Genomic DNA, 24479 nt, shown 5'->3' with positions numbered 1-24479 from the left:
AGCGAGGCATACGTCTCACCCCATGGCCAGCCAGGCCCAAGCTGTACGTCATCAACCTAAAGGCCAAATCAAACAAAATGCGAACAAGCATTGCTATGTGTAGATGCAAGAAAAAAAGTTGCTTTCTAATTTGAAGCGCATGCCGCTTTGACGATGGTGATGCTCGGTGCCCTTCTGTTTTCTGTCATTCACTACCGTGGATTCTGATTCCAGTGTGTTCAGGCATGTTCCGTTTACAAGGGAACCATAACACTCAGGGGGGGGTTGTCTTGCTGTCACCTGATTATTTGAGGAACATGCAAGGTACCTACACTTCTGCTAAGAACAACACAGGAACGAGGCCCTCAGAACAAAGATCTCACTGTGTGCATCGTGCGACTCAAATAATGGCGGTTTCTTACACTTATTAACACATATGTTTAGTAACGTGAACTCGTTGTGTTAAATTCTTCCAGAAGACTATGTCAACAGAATATGCAAATACTGGCACTGAGAATCACTGCTCTCAGGGGTAATGCCTGGACAATGTTATTGGAGAGGACAGGAACACCTAATATCTCACCCAGGGGCACTACTGCATGGCTGGCTACTCAAACGTCTGTTTATTTTCACCACTTCCCCCACTGGGGTTGGGCTCCAAAATTGTGTGTTTTCAAAAAGGAAGAGAATATTCATAAATGTCTTAGTAACCTTTTCTAAGGAGATAATCGAAGTCACATCTATTGAAAAGAAAATCATGACTTGTAATACAAATCAAATGTTATTTGTCACATGCGCCAAATACAAAAAGGTATAGACTTTACAGTGAAATGCTTACTTACAAGACCTTAACCAATGATGGAGTTAAGAAAATATTTAATAAATAAACGAAAGTGTCAACAGAAAAGTAGAACAATAAAGATGCTATATACAGGGGGTACCGGTACCAAGTCAATGTGCAGAGGTACAGGTTAGTCAAGGTCATTTGTACATGTAGGTAAGGGTAAAGTGACTGCATAGATAAACAGCGAGTAGCAGCAGTGTAAAAACAAGGGGGGGGGGGTCAATGTCAACATTGGGGCTTTCCTTTTACACCGCCTCGTATATAGGTCCTGGATGGCAGGAAGCTTGGCCCCAGTGATGTACTGGGCTGTACGTGTACATTACAAAATGTTTGGGCAAAATTACCATTATGATACATTTACCAGAATGTGAACCTACCTCTGAGAAACAGGGTGGCAGACTGGTACCTGAGGGCCTGGGAGGATGGACTTTCAGGACATCCAGTGCTTTGACATGGATAAGCTCTACCAGATGCTTGTCGGTTTCAAAACCGTATTGTATTTAAACAACAGCTACATGTAAGCACGGCATGTGAGGCTACTTCATCAGAGATCATTCAGGGACAGAGCCAATTAGTGGCGTCATTCTCACCTCCCAGCACATGGAACCACGGGGAAACTCAAGAGATCCAGGGTGTCCTCAGGGAACGGAGGGAGGTGTGTAAACTTCAGGATCACATTCGCCTGACTTTGTGTGTATTTTCTCTACGAGGGAGAGACAACAAATCTCATGGGGAGTGACACAAAACGTCAATTTGGTTATGTTCCAAATTCAAGATTTGAATAGGGTAATGGGAGATGTGTTGGACTTACTGACTGAAATAGTGCCGTAGCTTTGAGGGGTCACAGAGCACAGTCACCCAATCTAGGATCCAGTTCCATTAGGTCAGAAGGGTTCACACCGATACAGAACAGATACACAGCCTCACTCTGCTAGGGATCTGAAGGGAATATGAATTTGGGTGATATTAGTTGACTTTATAATATATAGCTAAATCAAATTGGACAGATATAACCATCAGTTATTTATCATAAGAGCTTCCTGTCATCTATGAAGGTCTGCTTCTCACGTCACCACATTCCCGTGGATACAGGGTTGCCTAGGTTACCCCCTCTGGACCACATGACGCAATCCCAGTAGCTACACTGACAGCTCATTGAAAGCTCTCGATGGCTAGCCTACCACTAAACTTCCGTTGAATGGTTTGCAGTTTTCAGCAAGTTGAAGAGCTCCACTAATGTCTAAAGACAAAACGGACTCTTTCAATAGGAAAACATTTTCAATTTTCTGTTACTGACAAACTAGCTAAGCTAGTTACCTACAGATTTCAGCCACAGAGACCTGAACAGTTCTTCTGTTCAGGTCACGTGCAGGTCCCGTGCACGTGACCTGCACGGGACCTGCACCTGACAGTCGCAGCCGCCGGCCACCTGAACAGAAGAACTGCGCGCGTCTGTAGAGTACAGACAAGACAACCAGCCAAGTCACCCATCTCTATATACAGTGCATTCAGAAAGTATTCAGACCCATTGACTTTTTCCACATTCCGTTACATTACAGCCTTATTCTAAACTCTTTCAGAGTGAACATCGGGTTCTTGGTCACCTCCCTGACCAAGGCCCTTCTCCCCTGATTGCTCAGAATGATGGAGGCCAGTGTTCTTGGGGACCTTCAATGCTGCAGACATGTTTTGGTAGCCTTCCCCAGATCTGTGCCTCGATACAACCGTCTCAGAGCTCTATGGACAATTCCTTTAACATCACGGCTTGGTTTCTACTGACAAGCGCTGTAAACTGTGGGACCTTATATAGACAGGTGTGTGCCTTTCCAAATCATGTCCAAAAAATTGAATTTACCACAAGTGGACTCCAATGTAGAAACAGCTCAAGGATGATGAATGGAAACAGGATGCACCTATGCTCAATTTTGAGTCTCATTGCAAAGGGCCAGAATACTTCTGTTTATTTCTTTTTAATACATTTGCAAAAATGTCAAAAAGAAAAAAACTTTTCACTTTGCTATTATGGGGTATTTTTTATTTAATCAATTTTAGAATAAGGCTGTAACGTAACAAAATGTGGAAAAAGTCAAGGCGTCTGAATACTTTCCGAATACACTGTACATCCTAAAACACACTACATAGTTGTTTCATACTTACTTTGTGTACAGGATTTCTCATCTAAAGCATTATATTGAACTATGAGGACTTGACCACACTCAATACCTAGAAATTGTGTGAAAACCCAAAATGATGGTGGTTGAGGATTTGAGTAATATTAAAGCAAGATTAAGAGATGTAAGCTATAATACAGACAGGCAAGCAACCAACATTGCTTTCTAGCTATCAGATGGCTCAGCATCTGTTTGCAAAGTAAAGTCATGGATGGAGCCATCACAGAAAAAGTCTATGAACTTCATCAAAATATGAACTGAAATGACCTTTGTCAACACAAGACTCTATTCAGTGACCTCTCAAGTATTCCCCCATTGAGAAAAAAAATGAACCATAAGCCATCTTTTAAAGAGAGAAGAGACAAAACACAATTCCTTTCAGCTGTTCTTCTGAGACAATATAATATGTTCACTGTCATTTCATTAAAGGCCACAGTATGTTTTTAAAGTGGAACAGAAATGACTGAGGAAGTTGTTTCATTCCTCACTTACACTTTTAAAGCTAGAATCCTTAGTTGCTCCATACTTATTTTGGGTTCTAACGGGTACAACAGGTGAACTAAGCTCATGAGGCATTTGTGAGTTATATTCTTCAATAATCAATGGGTATATACACTGTGTACAAAACATTAAGAACACCTTCCTAATACTGATTTGCACCACCTTCTCCCCTCAGAACAGCTTCAATTCATCAAGGTGTCAAGTGTTCCACAGGGATGCTGGCCCAGGTTGACTCCAACACTTCCCACAGTCATGTAAAGTTGTCTGGATGTCCTTTGGGTGGTGGACCATTCTTGATACACACGGAAAACAGTTGAGCGTGAAAAACCCAGTAGCGTTGTAGTTCTTGACACACTCAAACCGGTCCGCCTGGCACCTACTACCATACCCCGTTCAAAGGCACTTAAATATGTTGTCTTGCCAATTCACCCTCTGAATGGCACACAATCCATGTCTCAATTGTCTCGAGGCCCAAAAATCATTTAACCTGTCGCCTCCCCTTCCTCTACACTGATTGAAGTGGATTTTAACAAGTGACCTCAAGAGATCATAGCTTTCAACTTGATTCACCTGGTCAGTTTGTAATGAAAAGAGCAGATGTTCCTCATGCTTTGTCCACTCAATGTATATACCCATTGATTATTGAAGAATACAACTCACGAATGCCTCATGAGCTTAGTTCACCTGTTGTACCCATTAGAACCCAAAATAAGTTTGTAAACAATGTAAATGTAAAAAACACTGTATAGCCTCAAAACTATACATTTGATATCATGGATGGTCAGTCCTTGTATCCATAGCGGTCTATGAATTTGAAATCGGTTACATTTCTCCAGCACCATCCCGTAGCTTTGTAGAGAGAAGTGGAGAGAGCACAATGCCTTGATATTGTTTTAATGAAAGATTCTAGTTCTAAACTTGGATTTTATTTGGGGGATTAGTTTTACCCATCCCATCCTGAGAAGACACTGAATGTTTATCTTTTCTTCAAACCAAAAGGACCAACATTGACACCACTTTTTTGTGGATCAACATAAGCCAACAAACAATACGCGTCAAGAAAGATGGCCTACATTTCTTAAAAATATATTGTTATATAAATATAATTAGGTAAAAATAAAGATTTCTTGACACACTGCAGCCCAAACCATATTCATAAGTGCTGTCTGATCACAACTTCTGCTCGCTTTACAGGTTCATCCAGTATGAGTTCCCTTTTATTCAAAAGAATCTGGACAGGTTAAGGCACTGTTCTTCAGTCCTGATCCTGGAGACCAGCAGGGTGGGCAGGCCTTCCTTCCAGCCCAGCACTAACACACAGGATTCAACTAATTGACAAGCTCTACTGGGTTGGAACAAAAGCCTGCATACCCTGTGGATCAACAGGACATGATGGAAGAACACAGAGTTAAGGCAATTTCACAGAACTCTGGGGCAGGGACTCACAGAGAGTCTTTCATAGAAAGGAGTCATCTGAGGGTGGTGCATAGGAGAAACCTAGGAAGGCATCGTCAGCCTCCATCACGATGGCGTTGACTATGGAATCTTCAGTATAGCACACAGAGTTCGTAACAGTCTCGCCTGTGAATTCTGGATCAAAGTTTGTGATGTCATGAGGAGAATTCTGCAAAATAGGGGGAAAGAAACAACATTCAGTTCATTCATGCCTGTGGTCTGGTGTCTTACATATCTGTGTGTATCTGTGTGATCAGAATCAGATATAATCCTGAGAACATTTACCACATTGGGAGTGAATGGAGGTCGAACCTTCCTCTGTTCCAGGTCATCCCAGTTGATCTGTGAGAAGAAGTAGTGCGCTTTGATCTCATTCTGAAAAATATATAGAATATAATTCATGTTTAGGTTCTAGAATGACCAAGGCAAATGTTATTTACTTCATACTGATAAGTGGTGTAATGCAATCCATCTGCCCACGAGAAATGAACACTGCAGCTATTGAGAAACTCCTTGTCATGACAATATTTCTCCACCAGAGGGAGTCAGATGCCATCAGCTATGGCAATACACTAGTCACAGTTGTGAGACTGATGCTGACCACTCACAAAATCATCTCTGGAGCCCAGTCTGTGTGTGCCATCCTTCTCCAGTAGAGCCTGCAGGAGGGACCAGGCCGTGTTTGACGCTCCGGGACGCATCATCAGGGGCTTGTGAAGGATGTTGTCATACATCTCATGGGTGTCTCTGCTGTAGAACGGCGGCTGTGGAACAGAGGGGAGACAGCTGTATTAGCGTAAGGGCAGCGTGTGATCAGGCAGCATGTCAAGGGTGCACGGACAGTAAATGTTGTTCCGGTTTTCATTGTCTACAACAGTAACTCACCAGGCCAAAGAGCATTTCATAGAGCACTGACCCCAGACACCACCAGTCCACTGTGTTGTCATATGGTTGTTTCCTCAGGACCTCTGGAGCTAGGTACTGGGGAGAGGACAGAGTTACACACATTAGCATTAACTGGCCTATTCAGTCTCAATCCAGAACAGTGGTCTAGACTAGGGTTGCAAAGGAAGGGCCCTTATCACATGTAAGATATATAAAATAATCAAATAAGATTTTCAAATAAAACAGAATGACAAATTATCTTAAATATAAACCATCAACTTAGTGGATACCAGTGTTTAATAACATTTTGAACACTGTTCGCCACACAGATGGCCCATTATCCCCAGTCAGTACTAAATAATCTATCGTCATTGTGGAATTTTGGACAGAGTAGACCACTTACAAATTTCCTCACTTTCTCAATAAGGCCGGTCAGGAACGAGTAAAATAATCAAATCACAAGCATTCTCTACTTAACAAACTGAAAATGACACTGCCATTCATGAGAGATGTGTCTAGATGAGTCAGCTGGTAAAGGATTTCAATCTATAGTAACTCAGGTAATATATACTTTATTTTTTGTACTTTTTACCCCCCAATTGTCGTGATAGCCAATTGGTAGTTACAGTCTTGTCCCATCGTTGCTACTCGGGAGAGGCGAAGGTCAAGAGCCGAAACACAACCTTGCACAGCTTCTTGACACACTGCTCACTTAACCCGGAAGTCCGTTTCACCAATTGTTTCGGAGGAAACACCGTACAACTGGCCACCAAAGTCAGCGTGCATGCACCCGGCCCGCCACAAGGAGTCACTAGAGCGCGATGGAACAAGGACATCCCAGACCAGCCAAACCCTCCCCTAACTCAGATAATGCTGGGCCAATTATGCGCCGCCTCATGGGTCTCCCGGTCGCGGCTGACTGATATCGACCTCGGGTCTGTAGTGACGTCTCAAGCACTGTGATGCAGTGCATTAGACCACTGCGCCACTCAGGAGGCCAGGTAATATATACTTTAATAACTTAAATGTATTCATATATACTGTATTCATTTTATTTACTTTATTCACAACTGCCACCAGATTTAGACCAAAACATTTACAACAGACATGTTAAATAGGTGCATAAAAAAGGATTTCACCAGAGTTCCTGAATTAAATATCCTTCATATTTATTCATGTATTTAACATGTCGGTTGTAAATGTTTTGGCGTAAAACTGGTGGCAGTTGTGAAAAAAGTCAATAGTTTAAAGATTTGCAGAGTGAATAAAAAAATGATGCATTCATTGATTAGATGCTTTTTCTTTATTAGGCTGTTTTCTCTGGAACCATATAGTTTATCTACAAGAAACCCATTGACAATATGGACACCAATATAGAAAATGAATACAGTATAAATACATTATTTAAAAAAACGTTATTCAAGTATATATTACCCGAGTTACTATAGATTGCCATAGAGTCAGGTAACTTTGGTAAATTACTGGTAGCTTTGCAACCCTACTCTAGAGATGAAAAGGTTCTTATTACATACACTGACCTGGAAAACATTACTCAAGCCCATTCTATACATACTACTGTATATGGCACTTAAAATGGAGACAGGCATGTCAAGTTACTAACCACTTTCATGCCTCCCTCTTCATTTTCATTATGTACAATTTCCTTTGTTAATAATTAGTAGTGACTTGACACTAAATTGTGACATGTCATGTGAACCACACAGCAGCAAAAAGAACACGTGGCATTAAATCGACCGTACTAAACGCTTAATGTTACCTCGGGTGTCCCACAAAATGTGCTCGTCGTCTCGGCTTGGGAAATGCCTTCCTTGCACAACCCGAAGTCAGTCAAAACTATATGTCCCTTTAAAGAAGGGGAGACAGGGAACATTTTAGACACTGTTCGCCACACAGATGGCCCATTATCCTCAGTCAGTACTAAATAATCTATTGTCATTGTGGAATTTTGGACAGAGTAGACCACTTACAAATTTCCTCACTTTCTCAATAAGGCCGGTCAGGAACGAGTAAAACAATCAAATCACAAGCATTCTCTACTTAAACTGAAAGTGAAATTGCCGTTCGTGACAGATGTCATCTGGTGAAGGATTAGGCTTCACCACAGATGCTTGTTTTCACCACAGATGCTTGTTTTCACCACAGATGCTTATTTTCACCACAGATGCTTGTTTTCACCACAGATGCTTGGATTGGTTTGTTTGGTACATTCAAATTCACATCTCATAATTTGTTCCACTGACTTGTAGTAAACACTTAGTAAGGGCTTTACTAAAGTACAACTTTTAACTAAGGTTAAATTGAATTGCAGAATTATTTGGGGTAATGTAAAAATACAAGGTAGACTACAGCCATGGGAGGATGCTTCCAGTTTCAAGAAACATTTGTTTGTGAACAGCTGTTTGTAAACAAACAGCCTGCATAAGTTTTGCTAGTGCAGGTTGTAATGAACACAGCCCTAAGCTACTACAGAACGGACTACTTACGCACCGCAAACCGAGTTAGGATGTCACACTTACTTCAGAGTCGAGAAGGATATTTTCTGGCTTCAAATCCCTGTGAAAAAAATACATCTCATGAACATTCATTATCCAAAGTCACTGTTATTGGATAATAGAATTGTGCTTAATGGATTACAATGGCTATTGTCTCACTACTTCTGGGAAAGTGGCCAATTGAACAGCAAGAGGGTATCAAAACAATCAAATCATGAAAAGAGGGGTTATTTAGTCCTAGTGATATGCATCCAGACATGATCCAGTTGATTACAATGTACATGATTAACAGAACCAGCATTACACTAAACTGAAACCACAGGCAGAGTGGATGGCTTGAGGTACTTGTTAAGGGAAAATTGCCCTCACATGTCAATTAATGTATGACTATACACGTGCAACCGTGACATTTGACTTAATGAAAATTACTACAGTGGACGGCTTTAAATAGGAACACTTCAATGATCACGAAGATCCAGGAATTTCCCATAAGATGCCATTAGAAATGGGACTTTTCCCAATAATTGAAAAGGGTGTGTTGCATGCACTGCTCATTCAGGATAGCTACTACAAAACTCCAGCAGCCAGCTGGTGTACCAGAGCAATGACAACTGGGCCTTTGTAACACAAACTGGATTTGAACCTGGGTCTGTTAGCCTGTTGAGTGAAAGCCCACAAACATTGTTACATACGCACAAACAACCCACGTACCTGTAAACTATATTAAGAGAATGCAGATAGCCCAGTGCGCTTGCGATTTCTGCGATGTAGAACTTGGCTCTGGGTTCCGGAAAGGTCTGTTCTTTTTGAAGATGGAAGAAGAGCTGGAATCATAGAGGACATGGTGAACTAATAGGAGCATGCCGTGACACAGTTCCAAAGGACATTGTGAACTAATAGGAGCATGCCGTGACACAGTTCCAAAGGACATGGTGAACTAATAGGAGCATGCCGTGACACAGCTCCAAAGGACATGGTGAACTAATAGAAGCATGCCGTGACACAGCTCCAAAGGACATGGTGAACTAATAGGAGCATGCCGTGACACAGCTCCAAAGGACATGGTGAACTAATAGGAGCATGCCGTGACACAGCTCCAAAGGACATGGTGAACTAATAGGAGCATGCCGTGACACAGCTCCAAAGGACATGGTGAACTAATAGGAGCATGCCGTGACACAGCTCCAAAGGACATGGTGAACTAATAGGAGCATGCCGTGACACAGTTCCAAAGGACATGGTGAACTAATTGGAGCATGCTGTGACACAGTTCCAAAGGACATGGTGAACTAATTGCAGCATGCCGTGACACAGTTCCAAAGGACATGAACTAATAGGAGCATGCCGGGATACAGTTCCAAAGGACATGGTGAACTAATAGGAGCATGACGGGATACAGTTCCAAAGGACATGGTGAACTAATAGAAGCATGACGGGATACAGCTCCAAAGGACATGGTGAACTAATAGGAGCATGACGGGATACAGTTCCAAAGGACATGGTGAACTAATAGAAGCATGACGGGATACAGCTCCAAAGGACATGGTGAACTAATAGGAGCATGACGGGATACAGTTCCAAAGGACATGGTGAACTAATAGGAGCATGACGGGATACAGTTCCAAAGGACATGGTGAACTAATAGGAGCATGACGGGATACAGTTCCAAAGGACATGGTGAACTAATAGGAGCATGACGGGATACAGTTCCAAAGGACATGGTGAACTAATAGGAGCATGACGGGATACAGTTCCAAAGGACATGGTGAACTAATAGGAGCATGACGGGATACAGTTCCAAAGGACATGGTGAACTAATAGGAGCATGACGGGATACAGTTCCAAAGGACATGGTGAACTAATAGGAGCATGCCGGGATACACTTCCAAAGGACATGGTGAACTAATAGGAGCATGACGGGATACAGTTCCAAAGGACATGGTGAACTAATAGTTGCATGACGGGATACAGTTCCAAAGGACATGGTGAACTAATAGGAGCATGACGGGATACAGTTCCAAAGGACATGGTGAACTAATAGGAGCATGACGGGATACAGTTCCCACCACTCATTTTGGCGCCTTAGTAAATATGAGCAAAACAGGCTGTGAAAAAAAATGTCTTTGCTGTGGTTAGAGCATTGGGCCAGTAACCAAAATGTTGCTGGATCGAATCCCCGAGCTGACAAGGTAAAAATCTGTCAATCTGCCCCTGAGCAAGGCAGTTAACCCACTGTTCCCCGGTAGGCCGTCATTGTAAATAAAACTTTGTTCTTAACTGACTTGCCTAGTTAAATAAAGGTTAACATTTTTTTTTAATTACAAATTCAAATTATCCTCTTGGTCTTTCATTCAAAAATCAAACCTTAAAATGATTGAAAGAAATACATGAAAACAATATTTTCCTCCCAAACGTGTGCCACAATTATTGGCACCCCTAGAAATGACCACCTACATAACCTCAAGTTGTTTGGGATGGTTGCCATAAAAAAGCCTTTGCTGTCATCAAACAACAAACTCAAGCCTACAGTTTGCCAAACGTTACTGGAACTTTCAATGGGACCGGGTTCTATGTTCAGATGAGACCAAAATAGAGCTTTTTGGAAACAAACATGGTGTAGCCAGAAAGATAGCCATGCAGAAAAGCACCTCATCCTCACTGTGAAGTATGGTGGTGGATCTTTGATGTTGTGGGGCTGTTTTTCTTCCAAAGGCCCTGGACAACTTGTTAGGATACATGGTATCATGGACTCCATCAAGTACCAGCAGATATTAAATCAAAACCTGCCTCTGCTAGGAAGATTCAACTGGGCCGTGGTTGTATCTTCCAGCAGGACAATGATCCAAAGCACACCTCAAAATCAATACAAAAACTGTTCACAGACCACAGAATCAAGGTATTACCGTAGCCATCCCAGTCCCGACCTAAACCCCACAGAAATCGTGGACCTCGGAATCTGAAGAGATTCTGTGTGGAGGAAAGATCCCTTGCCATGTGTTTTCCAACCTCATTACAGGAGAAGACACAGAGCGGTTATCTTGGCACAAAGTATTGAATGAACAGGTGCCAATAATTGTGACACACCTTTGAGAAAAATATGATAAGAATTAATTTTTTTCTTTGAATTATTTTACTTTAATTAAAAGGTTAGATTATTTAAAATGAAAGATCAAGAGGATAAACAAAGATGTTTTTTTAACAGTACATTTTGCTAATATTTACCAATGGGTGGAAATATTAGTGGAGGGCACTGTATTTCCACAATATTTAGCCCAGGTTGCTAACAATTGTAGCAGAGTCATGACACACAGCCATGGGTCAAAGTTCCTGCCCCGTCTGCAAATTCCACAGCACTATTACAATTGTCTCAAGCCGCACGTTGAGGGGATTAACTGAGTGCCTGAATTCTAGCATCAACATGACATGAGCTACGAGATTAGCCTCAGCTCCCTGGAAAAACACCATGTGTAGCTTACCTGCACTGCCAGTTCCCAGATTCTGTGATTTAGGAGGAGATATCTAGCATAGTTCCCCCCAGCTAAAGCACATACTGATGACAACGGTAATCAGAGACGTTAGCTAAGGCACATAGCCTTCAGATCTGGAATATCCATAGGCCTCTGTAGCTTTTTGTAAAGATATCTGTAGTATTTCAATACAGTCAAAATATTTTTACAGACTTGCCATTATACCAATGTTAGAGAAACATTAAAAACCTTCCATATTGTCTGAACCACTCTTGGTTTTTGCTCTTTTTGACAGTCCCAGAATGGTATGTATAAAAATGCAAATAAATATTTTTACAAGAGTTAAATTGGCCAACACTGCACTAGTGGTCAGGAGGCATTTATTCAAATGTGGAAATTCAGCTCTCACCAACTGCACAGTTCCTTTTTTTGAAAAGGAGGCGTTGAGCTTCAAAATGTATGAGTTTATAAACACCTACTATATAGCTAAAACAAGTATAGCTTAAAACGAGTATAGCTTAAACCAGTGCTTCTCAAATGGTGGTTTGGGAGTGGATCGCAACAGATTATGTTTGGATAGTGTATGAACTGTCTATAAACTTTCAATGTAAATTCTATTTAATCTGAGTCTGTGGAACCAGCCCCAACGTTTATAAGGGGTCCTTGCCCTCAGGTCAGGGCTCATATCCCAGGGCTTTTTATCAGGTTTCCTGTGCTTTGACCTCAGTGACTCAACAGTGTGTCTATTATGAATAACAGTGAAACTACTCACTTCTCCCCCGTTGACAAAATCCAAGACGAAGTACAACTGGTCAGTGGTCTGGAAGGAATAATGCAAGCCAACCAGGAAAGGGTGTTTCATGTTCTTCAGTAGCACATTGCGCTCCGCCATGATGTGTTTTTGCTGTTGGAAACATTTTTACTATTGGGGTGAACGTACAAATAACATACCCAACATCGAGAAACAGAATAAGAAACATGTCCAATTCAGTAATACTCTGGAATAAATTACCTCTCTCCTGTTGAGGATGACCCTTTTCTGCAGGACCTTGATTGCGTAATACTTTCCGTCCAGTTTCCGTTTAGCAAGGAGAACCTTCACGCGGGCGAGAAGAGACAGCATGGTGGACTCGCTGTTAAACCCCCCCAGTTACCATAGCGGGGACAATACGGTACAAACAATGAGGCAGTGGAAATCCAGAACTGTAAGACGATCACTTCTCAAATAGAAAGGCTATCTAATAATAGACAAAGTAGTAAACCTTTTCGTTACCACACTGGAAAGACCAAACTAAATACCTGATCGTTTCAGTATTCATTGTTTGTGTTGCTGTGATTCTCTTTTGAATGACCTACTTCAAGACCAAGACCAGAGGTGTCAAACTCATTCCACGAAGGGCTTAGTGTCTGCAGGTTTTTGGTTTTTCCTTTCAATTAAGACCTAGACAACCAGGTGAGGAGAGTTCCTTACTAATTAGTGACCTTAATTCATTAAACAAGTCCAAGGGAGGAGCGAAAACCCTCAGATACTCGGCCCTCTGTGGAATGAGTTTGACAAGAATGACCAAGACATTATAACGGCTGTAATATTAGAGTTGCAAAACTTTCAATAAAATCCCTGGTTTTCCTGAAATCCTGTTTGGAGAATTCCGGAATCAGGAGGAAATGAGCAGGAATACCAGAATCATCCAACCAGGATATCTGGAAAAGCAGGGTATTTATTGAAATATTATTTTTTGAAATAATATTTTTTTGCAACCCTGCGTAATGCACTGTATTATACATAATCACATACCTTTCCAAAGCTCCCCTTTCCAATGACTTTGAGAAAGTCAAAGTCTGTGGGCTTTGCACTGAAATGTGGAAAACAAAAAAAGGTTGGCAAACAAAAGTATCTAGAAATATATTTTTAGAACAAATGAATGGCTATGACAAGGCCTGCAAAGGTTACTTGGAGGAAAAAGACATCCAGAAAGCACACACATTTTCACAGGTAAAACAGAAATATCTGCAGGCCTCAATTTAATGTGAGACTATAACCTACTGTGGATTTCCAGACGGTCCCAGGTTAATATTTCTGGAGGTAGAGCAGTTCTGTAAAACAGAGAATCTGTTAAAAACACAGGTTTAACGCAGGTTAAAAGTGAGACCATAGGATCTAAACCTTTATTCTGCCAGAAGTCTCAAGGGGTTTGAACTACACATAATGTACAGAATGACAATGCTGATAATGCAATATACAAATCTGCTGCATTATTACGGTTGTATAATGGAATCAATGATCCCACATTGAAAATACAATATCCAACACAGAATACTTCAAGTATTCATTCGTGCTGTATCAGAGCAGAGATGTTGGTCAACATTTCTTCATTTGAAAGACATGACCGCTCAATCTTTGAAAGAGTCATATCTCCTTCCCTCAGACATCATACTGTCCTGTCATCGCCTACCTTGTCATCTTCGTCTTCTGATGGGTCTGAGAAGTTTTGAGATTTGTCCATCTGCAGGAATGCTCTGACATCAGGCCTGTCAGATCGTTGGCGAGAGAGAGGTCACATGTTAGGGGTCTGACAGACACACACAAAGCCACAGCTGTTAGAAAAGCGCTGCTTTCAGACTCCATGTTAAACATCACTGGGTTAGAAGATACTGCCATAAAACGGGGTTAGATCCTCCCTTTGTCACAGACCTAGGATCAGCCGATCATCCCCAGATCCTAACCATACCCATTAGGGAAGAAAACGCTAAACTGACCTTGGATACAGATTGATTTGTCAAACCATCAGAGTACAGTGCAATAAATCAGGTCGTTTTATTATTAATTTACCGTAAAGTCAGTTGTACAATACTTACTGGTTTCTGAGCTGAGGATGTGAGACCAGTCTTTGAATGAACTCATGTAAACCTGTTCTTCTTTGCTTGATAAACTCTAAAAGAAAATGGAAAATGTTATAAATAGTATATTTAATATTGACCCTGTATTCACAAATGAAAGACAAGTTCGACACAAAATCACTTAGTTGTTCTGGTTTAGTTTCATATTATCCATAATCCAGTTTGTCATGTGTACATGATCTAATTTGTTAAACATTTAAAATAAAAAAAAATACTGGGCTGAAGTACAGAGGAGAACAGAGGGGCATGTATTGATTACTGATCTACTAAAAACATTGAGTGCAGTTACAGGTACTTTTACCAGACAATGTCAGATTAATCAATGTCACCTGGGTCAAAGTTGTCCCCAAATATTCTCTTGGGTGGGATTTTCAAGTTCAAAGATGGAAACTGTTTCCTCAACTGCACAAAAAAAAGACAGACAAATCAGATTATATCAAAGATGAGGATAGGCATGTCATGGGGACCAAAATTACTCTCCATCTCTACCCCAACCATGAGAGTTGAATTACCTGATTTTCGAAATGTCAACTATACACAAATCCACAGTAATAGTGTCTAAATATAGTGAGTAATATAACGTGTGTGAAACGTCATTAACACGTCTTACAACATCAACTCCGCAGGTTTCACCTCAAGTCAAAAAAATAAAATAAAAAAAAGAGCTAAGACCTTCAATGTTAAAACATCTGATAAGGGATTCTGTTTTGATAAAAACCGAGCTTGGCCCAGTTTAGTCCTTCTGGTGGTCCTTCGTGGTCCTTCTGTAGCTCAGTTGGTAGAGCATGGCGCTTGTAACGCCAGGGTAGTGGGTTCGATTCCCGGGACCACCCATACGTAGAATGTATGCACACATGACTGTAAGTCGCTTTGGATAAAAGCGTCTGCTAAATGGCATATATTATTATATTATTATTATTATATAGTCAGCTGATCTCTGATGAAAAGGAAGCCTGCAGTCTTATTACAACACGTATTTGTTACACAGGAACACTTCCATGTAGCAGAAGCTATAAAATATATATTTGTCCTCCGGGGAGGGAATAAAAAAATAAATAATTTGACTTACTGTGTTGTAGAGCTTGTCAAACTCTGCGTATCGCCTGAAGACAAACCACTCATATCTTCCTACATTGACCATCACTTTGTAAACCTGGACAAATGTGGGGGGGAAAACACATTTTAGTATAAATCTAGACAAAAGACATGATGCCCTACTTTCTATAGATACTGTAATACTGCAGTCTGCAATACAGCCTGTTGAACAGCTGTTGCCACAACACTATAAAAGCATCCCCATACTAGGTTCGTCTTGCTCCTAGCAGAACTTGGCTAGGCGAAGCAAAAGTTTGTACCTCGCATACTCCACACGTTCGGTTGAAAAACTGAGAAAAAAAAAAGCAGCAATATTACGGTTTGTCCCTCTTAAAACACCGGAGCAACAACATTGCTTGATTGCTTCTGTGGAAAGGTGTATTTTATACAGGTAACAAACTGAGATTAGGAGCACTCCCTTTAAGAGTGTGCTACTAATCTCAGCTCGTTACCTGTATAAAAGACACCTGGGAGCCAGAAATCTTTCTGATTGAGAGGGGGTCAAATACTTATTTCCCTCATTAAAATGCAAATAAATGTATAAACTTTTTGACATGTGTTTTTCTGGATTTTGTTGTTGTTATTCTGTCTCTCACTGTTCAAATAAACCACCATTAAAAGTGATAATTTCTTTGTCAGTGGGCAAACGTACAAAATCAGCAGGGGATCAAATATTTTTTCTATACAGAAATAACAAAACAAATGCAGAAAAATTGCCATGTAACCAGGTCAGAAATCCCAAACTAAGGTTCACAAAGCTCCCACGTAGGGAAATGAAGCCTGCGAGAAGAACCCTGTGGCTTCAGGATATTCGGTGTTTATTTATTTTACTTTTATTTAACTAGGTTGAGAACAAATTCTTATTTTCAATGACGGCCTAGGAACAGTGGGTTAACTGCCTGTTCGGGGCAGAACGACAGACTTGTACCTTGTCAGCTCTGGGGTTTGAACTTGCAACCTTCCAGTTACTAGTCCAACGCTCTAACCACTTGGCTATCCTGCCGCCCCGGTGTGGGAGTAGAAAATTGTGGGGATACAGTGTTCAAGTAGGCAACACATAGCTATGTTTTCCACAGACATTTCACTTGTTTAGTGTAGTCCATTTGTAACTCCTCACTATTGTAGCTGTATAGTCTGTTAGTGTTGATCAAATCAAATTGTATTTGTCACATGCACCAAAACCAACAGGTGTAGACCTTAAAGTGAAATGCTTACTTAAAAGTTCTTAACCAACAATGCAGTTAAGAAAACAACTTAAATGGTTAGTTCATGTGCGGGGCACTGGTGCTGAGGTAATTATGTACATGCAGGTAGAGTTATTAAAGTAGATGATAACAGAGAGTAGCAGCGGGGGGTGCAAATAGTCTGGGTAGCCATTTGATTAGCTGTTCATGAGTCTTCTGGCTTGGGGGTAGAAGCTGTTTAGAAGCCTCGTTGACCAAGACTTGGTGCACCGGTACCGCTTGTCGTGCGAAAGCAAAGAGAACAGCCTATGAGTAGGGTGGCTGGAGTCGGACAATTTTTAGGGCCTTCCTCTGACACCGCCTGGTATAGAGGTCCTGGATGGCAGGAAGCTTGGCCCCGGTGATGTACTGGGCCATATGCACTACCCTCTGCAGAGCCTTGCGGTCGAAGACCGAGCAGTTGCCATACCTGTTAGGATGCTCTCAATGGTGCAGCTGTAGAACCTTTTGAGGATCTGAGGACCCATGCCAAATCTTTTCAGTCTCCTGAGGGGGAATATGTTTTGCCCTTAACACAATGGTCTTGGTGTGCTTGGACCATGTTAGTTTGTTGGTGATGTGGACGCCAAGGAACTTGAAGCTCTCAACCTGCTTCACTACAGCCCCGTTGATGAGAATGGGGGCGTGCTCGGTCCTCCTTTTCCTGTAGTCCAATCATCTCCTTTGTCTTGATCACATTGAGGGAGAGGTTGTTATCCTGGCACCACACGGTCAGGTCTCTTGACCTCCTCCCTCTAGGCTGTCTCATCATTGTCAGTGATGAGGCCTACCACTGTTGTGTCATCAGCAAACTTGATGGTGTTGGAGTTGTGCTTGGCTGTGCAGTCATGAGTGAAAAGGGAGTACAGGAAGGGACTGAGCATGCACCCCTGAGGGGCCCGTGTTGAGGATTAGCGTGGCTGATGTGTTAATACCTACCGTTACCACCTGGGGGCGGCACATCAGGAAGTCCAGGATCCAGTTGCAGAGGGAGGTGTTTAGTCCCAGGGTCCTTAGCTTTGTGATGAGCTTTGAGGGCACTATGGTGTTGAACGCTGAGCTGTAGTCAATGAATAGCATTCTCACATAGTTGTTCCTTTTGTCCAGGTGGGAAAGGGCAGTGTGGAGTGCAATAGCAATAGATATTGAATCATCTGTGGATCTGTATCCAAATTAGAGTGGGTCTAGGGTTTCTGGGATAATGGTGTTGATGTGATCCATGACCAGCCTTTCAAAGCATTTCATGGCTACAGACGTGAGTGCTACGGGTTGGTAGTCATTTAGGCAGGTTACCTTAGTGTTCTTGGGCACTATGCTTGAAACATGTTGGTATTACAGACTCAGGGAGAGGTTGAAAATGTCAGTGAAGACACTTGCCAGTTGGTCAGCGCATGCTCGGAGTACACATCCTGGTAATCCATCTATCCCAGTGGCCTTGTGAATATTGACCTGTTTAAAGGTCTTACTGATATCAGCTGCGGAGGGCGTGATCACACAGTCGTCTGGAACAGCTGATGCTCTCATGCATGTTTCAGTGTTAATTGCCTCGAAGCGAGCATAGAAGTAATTTTGCTTGTCTGGTAGGCTCGTGTCACTGGGCAGCTCTCGACTATGCTTCCCTTTGTAGTCTGTAATAGTTTACAAGCCCTGCCACATCCAACAAGCTTCGGAGCCGGTGTAGTACGATTCGATCTTAGTCCTATATTGACGCTTTTCTTGCTTGATGGTTCGTCAGGAGGGCATAGTGGGATTTCTTGTAAGCTTCCGGGTTAGAGTCCCGCTCCTTGAAAGCGGCAGATCTACCCTTTAGCTCAGTGCGAATGTTGCCTGTAATCCATGGCTTCTGGTTGGGGTATGTACGTACAGTCACTGTGGGGACGAGGTCCTTGATGCACTTATTGATAAAGCCAGTGACTGATGTGGTGTACTCCTCAATGCCATCAGAAAAATCCCAGAACATATTCCAGTCTGTGCTAGCAAAACAGTCCTGTAGTTTAGCATCTGCTTCATCTGAGGGGCTTGACCTCTGACCTGAGCTGTGATCTGGCTAGCTTAATATTCCAGTTGGTAGCTTGCTAGCACTCACATGACTGCTAGTGCCATCTTGAAAAGGGGCATTTGGTAGGTCCCTCTCTTACATTTTTCTAAGTAATGAGAAAGCTCGGGAGGAGGCAATGTTGAAAAGTAATCTTTAGGCATTTTGTACTTTTCTTAAATTAAGTTTTGTAATTGACTAAAACAATGAGACAAAAAAAAAAATGTGTTTGAAAAGTTCAAGTTTTTGCTGTGAAACCAAGGTAACCAGGGGTTATTTTCCCCCCCAAGGCGGGCGGGCCGCAACATTTTATCTAATTCCGACTGGGAGTGTACTAAACTCATTACTTACAGTGTAGCGCTTCCTCTTGTCCCTCTGCTCATTGTAGCAGGGAATGCTGACATTGGGGTAGCAGGGAATGCTGACATTGGGGTAGCAGGGAATGCTGACATTGGGGTAGCAGGGAATGCTGACATTGGGGTAGCAGGGAATGCTGACATTGGGGCAGCTGGACTGCTCCTCCATCCTGAGCTGGAGCGGTCAGAGTTCAGAGGTTTAAGGGTCAACAGGTCAAGCCCCTCAGCACTCCTACACAGCGTCCGGTCCTGGACAGAGCTCACATTGACAACTGGACCATCCCCATCCTGGTTCACTGCTGTGTACAAGAGATGAGAGTGATTAGACTATAGATATAAATTTAATCTAGAGAAGGGATACTGCTCTAAATTCCATATAAGAGAATGAGCATACCTGCTCTATCATGTCACATTTCTACCTTACAACCCTCTTAATGTTTCAACCACCTGAATAAACCCCAAGCTTAGCCCCCACACGTTGATCCTGTCTGGAGCTGATTGCAAAGCACTGTCAAATGGATCCTCAGCAGTTGGAGGGAGCTGGTGGTTCTAGCTGCTAGCGTGGCAGAGAAGAAACTACACTGGGGTCAGTGAGCAGCAACATCAACAGCAGGCTCATCTCATCCTGGGCAGACAGACATTAGGCTACCCTGTTACACTCCCATTCAGTTTCTCACTTGTTACTTGGCCTATACAGCCACTATGACCTGTTCAATTCTTTCCCTCACTATTATCCACCACCTCACTTCATCTCATCTCCACCTCTCCTCTTCCCCACATGCCTACAATCCCTTCCTACCCCACCCTCTCTCCCCCAATAGGCAGACCCAGAGCTGCATGACCTCCTTCTCCCCTCTTATTCCCTCCCCACACACCCTCTCGCCCCACCCTCCTCCCCACACACCCCCTCCCACCCCCCAAAAACACCCACCCTCTCCCACCACCCTCATCTCACGCCACACACCCTCCCTTCACACACCCACTCTCTCGCCCCCACCCTCCCGCCCCACTCACACCCACCCTCTTCCCTACTCCCCCTCTTACCCACTCCCCACACACCCTCTCACCCCACACCCTCCCTCCCCAAAAACATCCCCCCACCCTCCCTCTCACCACACACCCACCCTCCTCTCACCCCACACACACCCTCCCTTCCCACACCCACTCTCACCCCACGTCACCAAATTCACCCACCCCACACATAAACCAGCCATCCCTCATGCCCCCCACCCATACATACAAACCCTCCATCCCCCTCGCCCCAACCCCCCAAAAAAAAAAAACACCCTCATACACACCTACCCTCCCACACACACACCTACCCTCCCACACACACACACACTCCATCGCGCCCAACCCACCCTCTCTTTCACCACACACACACACACACACCGTCCCTCTCGCTGCCCACACACACGCTGGGTCTGTGACATTCTCCCTGGCTCCTGTCAGAGTGTGGAGGACTGGAGGTATTTATAGATAAACTTCAAAGAGTCAGTGGAAGGTGCACAGGCTGGTAAGAGACCTTTAGGAAGCTGCCCAGTGGGACCACCAAGACAGGAAGAGGGCAATTATAGAGACCACTCTCTACAAAGGTCGTAGTAGCCTATATGGAAGTCATCTTGAAGACCTTATTCGTGTTCAGATTTGTTAACGTTTACATGCTGATTGCGTCATGTCTGTTATCTTGTTAGAAACAAAGCTCTTTGTTTGGTGGCGCGACGCTGTGACTGTGCCTTTGTTTCCGAGTGAGGTCAGCTAGCATGTTAAGTCATTTCTTTCAGGCCCTGGCATTGTGTGCTCGGTGTAGGCTATAACACGCTGGTAGAGTTAGTTTAACTGTGCTGTACTGAATGTCCCGAGTCGAGAGATCTAATTCAACTCACGTAGTAGTAACGACATCAAGGGAGAAAGCCTGTTAAAATCTGCTAAATGACTTAAAATGTAAATGTAAATGTAAAATGCACAAGTGCAGGGATCGTCAGTTCCAAACTCAATTCAAATTCACATCTATGCAAGCCTGGCAAAATGACTGCAGGTCACCAGGCAGAATCCACTTTTTAACATACCAGAAATACTTTTGTTCAAAAGAGAAAAAAAACTACCCGCAGTCTAATCTATAGCATACTCCTTCATTTGAAATGCAGAATATTCTTGATTAATATTCTTGATGAATCCGCAACCTCAAACCCATATTACAGTGATACACATGATCACATCGGGGGAAATCAGACTTTAGCCCAAGTTTGTGTTCAGGGGATTTAGGTCACTAAATAAATACATCAAAAAGAAAATGAATCCTCACATTCTACAACTAAAACACATTCACTGATTGCCAGATGTTGTGCGCTTTGTTACAACACTGGGCTTGAATTAACTTGTGCTGACAAGCTCAAATGTATTGCTATCAGAAATAACCCTCCTCTTCCAGGTTTGTTCAGACAGACACACACATCCTTGCGTTCTGGACATCCTCTGAGGATGTTGAACAATCTGAATGGCATCATTTGTAGGAGTCTCAGCAGTACACCGTATCTTGTCAGCGGTTAGACCGAGAGGTCAGGAAACTCTTGATAAACAGAAGTGAAAGAGCAAGCAGGCGTGGCATGAACCCAATCAGTAAGTTGTGTAGACATTGGGGGACATAGCCTACCTAACCAGGGGTGTCCTCTTCTCTGCTTTTATGAAAGGATGGCCATGGCACAATAGTATTTTTTTACAGACAGACCTACATGTTGTTTAATTGGTGAGATATCGAGACTATTTGTTACGCAACAGTATGGATTATTTCTAAAACGCCGACTACCGTTAACCTATGGGCTAGAAATTAGCAACGAGACACTAATCTAAAATAGACAAACATTCTCTCCCAGGGAGGAATTGATAATGAAAGGTTTCTCTCTAAAAAAAGGGAGGTGTGAGACTAGCCTAACCAGTCTGACTAACCAGTCTGACTAACCAGTCTGTAATATACAAGTCTGTAATATACAAGTCATCGTGTTAACGTTCCTTACAGGCCAGAATGTTGAATACAATGACATTTAGATTTACTAGTTGTTACATTTTAGCCTACATACAGTCCCATCATAACAAGAGTGAATTCTCAATCTCAACAGGGAACACTGCATTGAAGTGAAATTACAAGTGGAAAAGTAACGTTACACACAGATGTTTTCACATTGAAGACATCTGGGTGTTCCATGAACAGACAGGAAAGAAAAGGGGTATAATTATTAGTCCAAACAATTGCAGAGTTTGTTCCGTCCCTCTCCGTTTACTTTCGTTTAAAAAAACTTTTTGCAACAGAATCGGCGTAATTTTTTATTGAACCTTTAAATTAACTAGGAAAGTCCGTTAAGATCACATGTGTGTGTAATGAATACACCCAGGACTTTAAAAAAAAAGTGTTTGTTAGTTGAAAAACGTTTGGTAAAGAGAGAGCGCTGGGCTCGGTTTCTCAAAGGTATCTCAAGAATTTAGCCTTACGATGCTTTTGGGAAACCAGGTCCTGCTGTTACTGAACATATATTTCTAACTGAATAAAAAGTTACGTAATGACACCATTTAACAGCTTTAGGGCTGTAGATGAGGCAATGATATTCGGCGAGTTGCATAGACATCTTGTACTACAACATTTCAGAAAAGTATACGTGTAAACATACCTCCAACTAACTCCAATGACGTGTCGCGCTGAAGGCAAATTAATGTGTCGGTAAAAAACGAGGACAAAATCCAGTGAGTTTGCCTCAACTATGGGAAACGTACTCAACGGTAAAGCGTGTACTTTCTACCATCCACTCCGAGCTTCAGTGGAGGGGTAGCTCGAAACAGGAAACATCTAGAGGTTTGTGCTCAAATTCAAATGAAATTAGTCACGGGACCACACTTCAAGAGGATGAAAATATTTAGGTGGAAACATTAGCAAACAGTACCCCCCCTAGCGGTGGAACGTGGGCAAGGCCACAACCTAAACCACGTTGTTCCATGTGAAATGACTGTGTCGTTGACACAAGATCAACAGCCCACTCACTGCATGTATGTAGAGCGTCATCTTTAATGGCTATCTTGTAACTTTTGTTCTATTCTACTCAATTGTATTGTATTATAAATATATTATGGTCTAGTCTGTTGTGTTATTTATATTATGTAATTATTTTATTTGATAGTTAGAGCACATGGATGTCCAAGTCCTATCTAGCAGGTGTCCCTTCTATTCTTGAAATTGTCTCTACATGCTTGGCGGTGCTTATATCATAACTGTGAAGGTTGACCTCTCCCTGACAGGAGGCTTGGTGACAGGAAGTGAGCAGTCCTGCAAGCTGCAGCGGTACCTTGAGGTCAGCATTACAGTCTGCCAAGGAACTATACTTGGCCCTGCCTCCCTCTTCAGGAAATATTGACTCATCTGTCAGATATGTCCTCAACCGGTACCAGTAGATAAAACTAACCTTCTTATCATCACTTTATGAAGGAATGTTCATAATGAAACACACCACACTTTTTTCCATGTAACTACAGTCATACTGACTGGCTCTTCCCATGGCTATAATAGTGGCCTTTGTATTTAAGCCTATGGGTGGATATCTATTGAGATAAAGCTCACCCAAAGTAGGCATGTGTATTGTAATGAATTAGCTAGTTAAACACAGGGCTTAAGAAATTGGTATTTCCACTTTAAAACTGGATCCAACATACAGTGACTTCGGGAAGTATTCAGACCACTTCACTTTTTCCACATTGTTATTTTACAGCCTTATTCTAAAATGGGTTAAAACAATTCTCCACTCATCAATTCACACACAATACCCCATAATGACATCACAATACCCCATAATGACATCACAATACCCCATAATGACATCACAATACCCCATAATGACATCACAATACCCCATAATGACATCACAATACCCCATAATGACATCACAATACCCCATAATGGCAAAGCAGGTTTAGACATTTTGGCAAATGTATTAAAAATTAAGCACTGAAATATCACATTCACATAAGTATTCAGAGCCTTTACTCAGAACTTTGTTGAAGCACCTTTGGCAGCG

General features: G+C 42.3%; 1 protein-coding gene across 3 annotated transcripts; it reads right to left on the bottom strand.

Moving 5' to 3' along the window:
- Positions 1-838: 838 nt before the first annotated feature.
- Positions 839-23303, bottom strand: LOC118361736 (serine/threonine-protein kinase Sgk3-like). 3 transcript variants are annotated; one of them, XR_008083903.1, is made up of 18 exons: positions 23085-23303; positions 19418-19721; positions 15783-15866; positions 15043-15115; positions 14672-14747; positions 14269-14344; positions 13860-13909; positions 13611-13668; positions 12828-12911; positions 12588-12719; positions 9060-9172; positions 8373-8409; positions 7613-7699; positions 5836-5931; positions 5559-5714; positions 5236-5325; positions 1635-5119; positions 839-1526 (listed from the first exon to the last, which is right to left on the bottom strand). XR_008083903.1 is itself a non-coding variant. In XM_035741912.2 (17 exons), the coding sequence occupies exons 2-17, from the start codon at positions 19589-19591 to the stop codon at positions 4952-4954; spliced, it is 1554 nt and encodes a 517-aa protein (XP_035597805.2). In that variant the 5' UTR covers positions 19592-19721; positions 23085-23303; the 3' UTR covers positions 839-4951. The 3 variants fall into 3 exon arrangements, 2 of the variants coding, with proteins under 2 accessions (XP_035597805.2, XP_035597807.1); XM_035741912.2 differs by having other exon boundaries at positions 839-5119; XM_035741914.2 differs by lacking the exons at positions 19418-19721; positions 23085-23303 and adding an exon at positions 16069-16195 and having other exon boundaries at positions 839-5119.
- Positions 23304-24479: the final 1176 nt, after the last annotated feature.

Source organism: Oncorhynchus keta, chromosome 28 (assembly GCF_023373465.1).
Source record: "Oncorhynchus keta strain PuntledgeMale-10-30-2019 chromosome 28, Oket_V2, whole genome shotgun sequence".
Taxonomy (NCBI): domain Eukaryota; kingdom Metazoa; phylum Chordata; class Actinopteri; order Salmoniformes; family Salmonidae; genus Oncorhynchus; species Oncorhynchus keta.
This window is presented reverse-complemented; position numbering and strand designations above follow the sequence as displayed.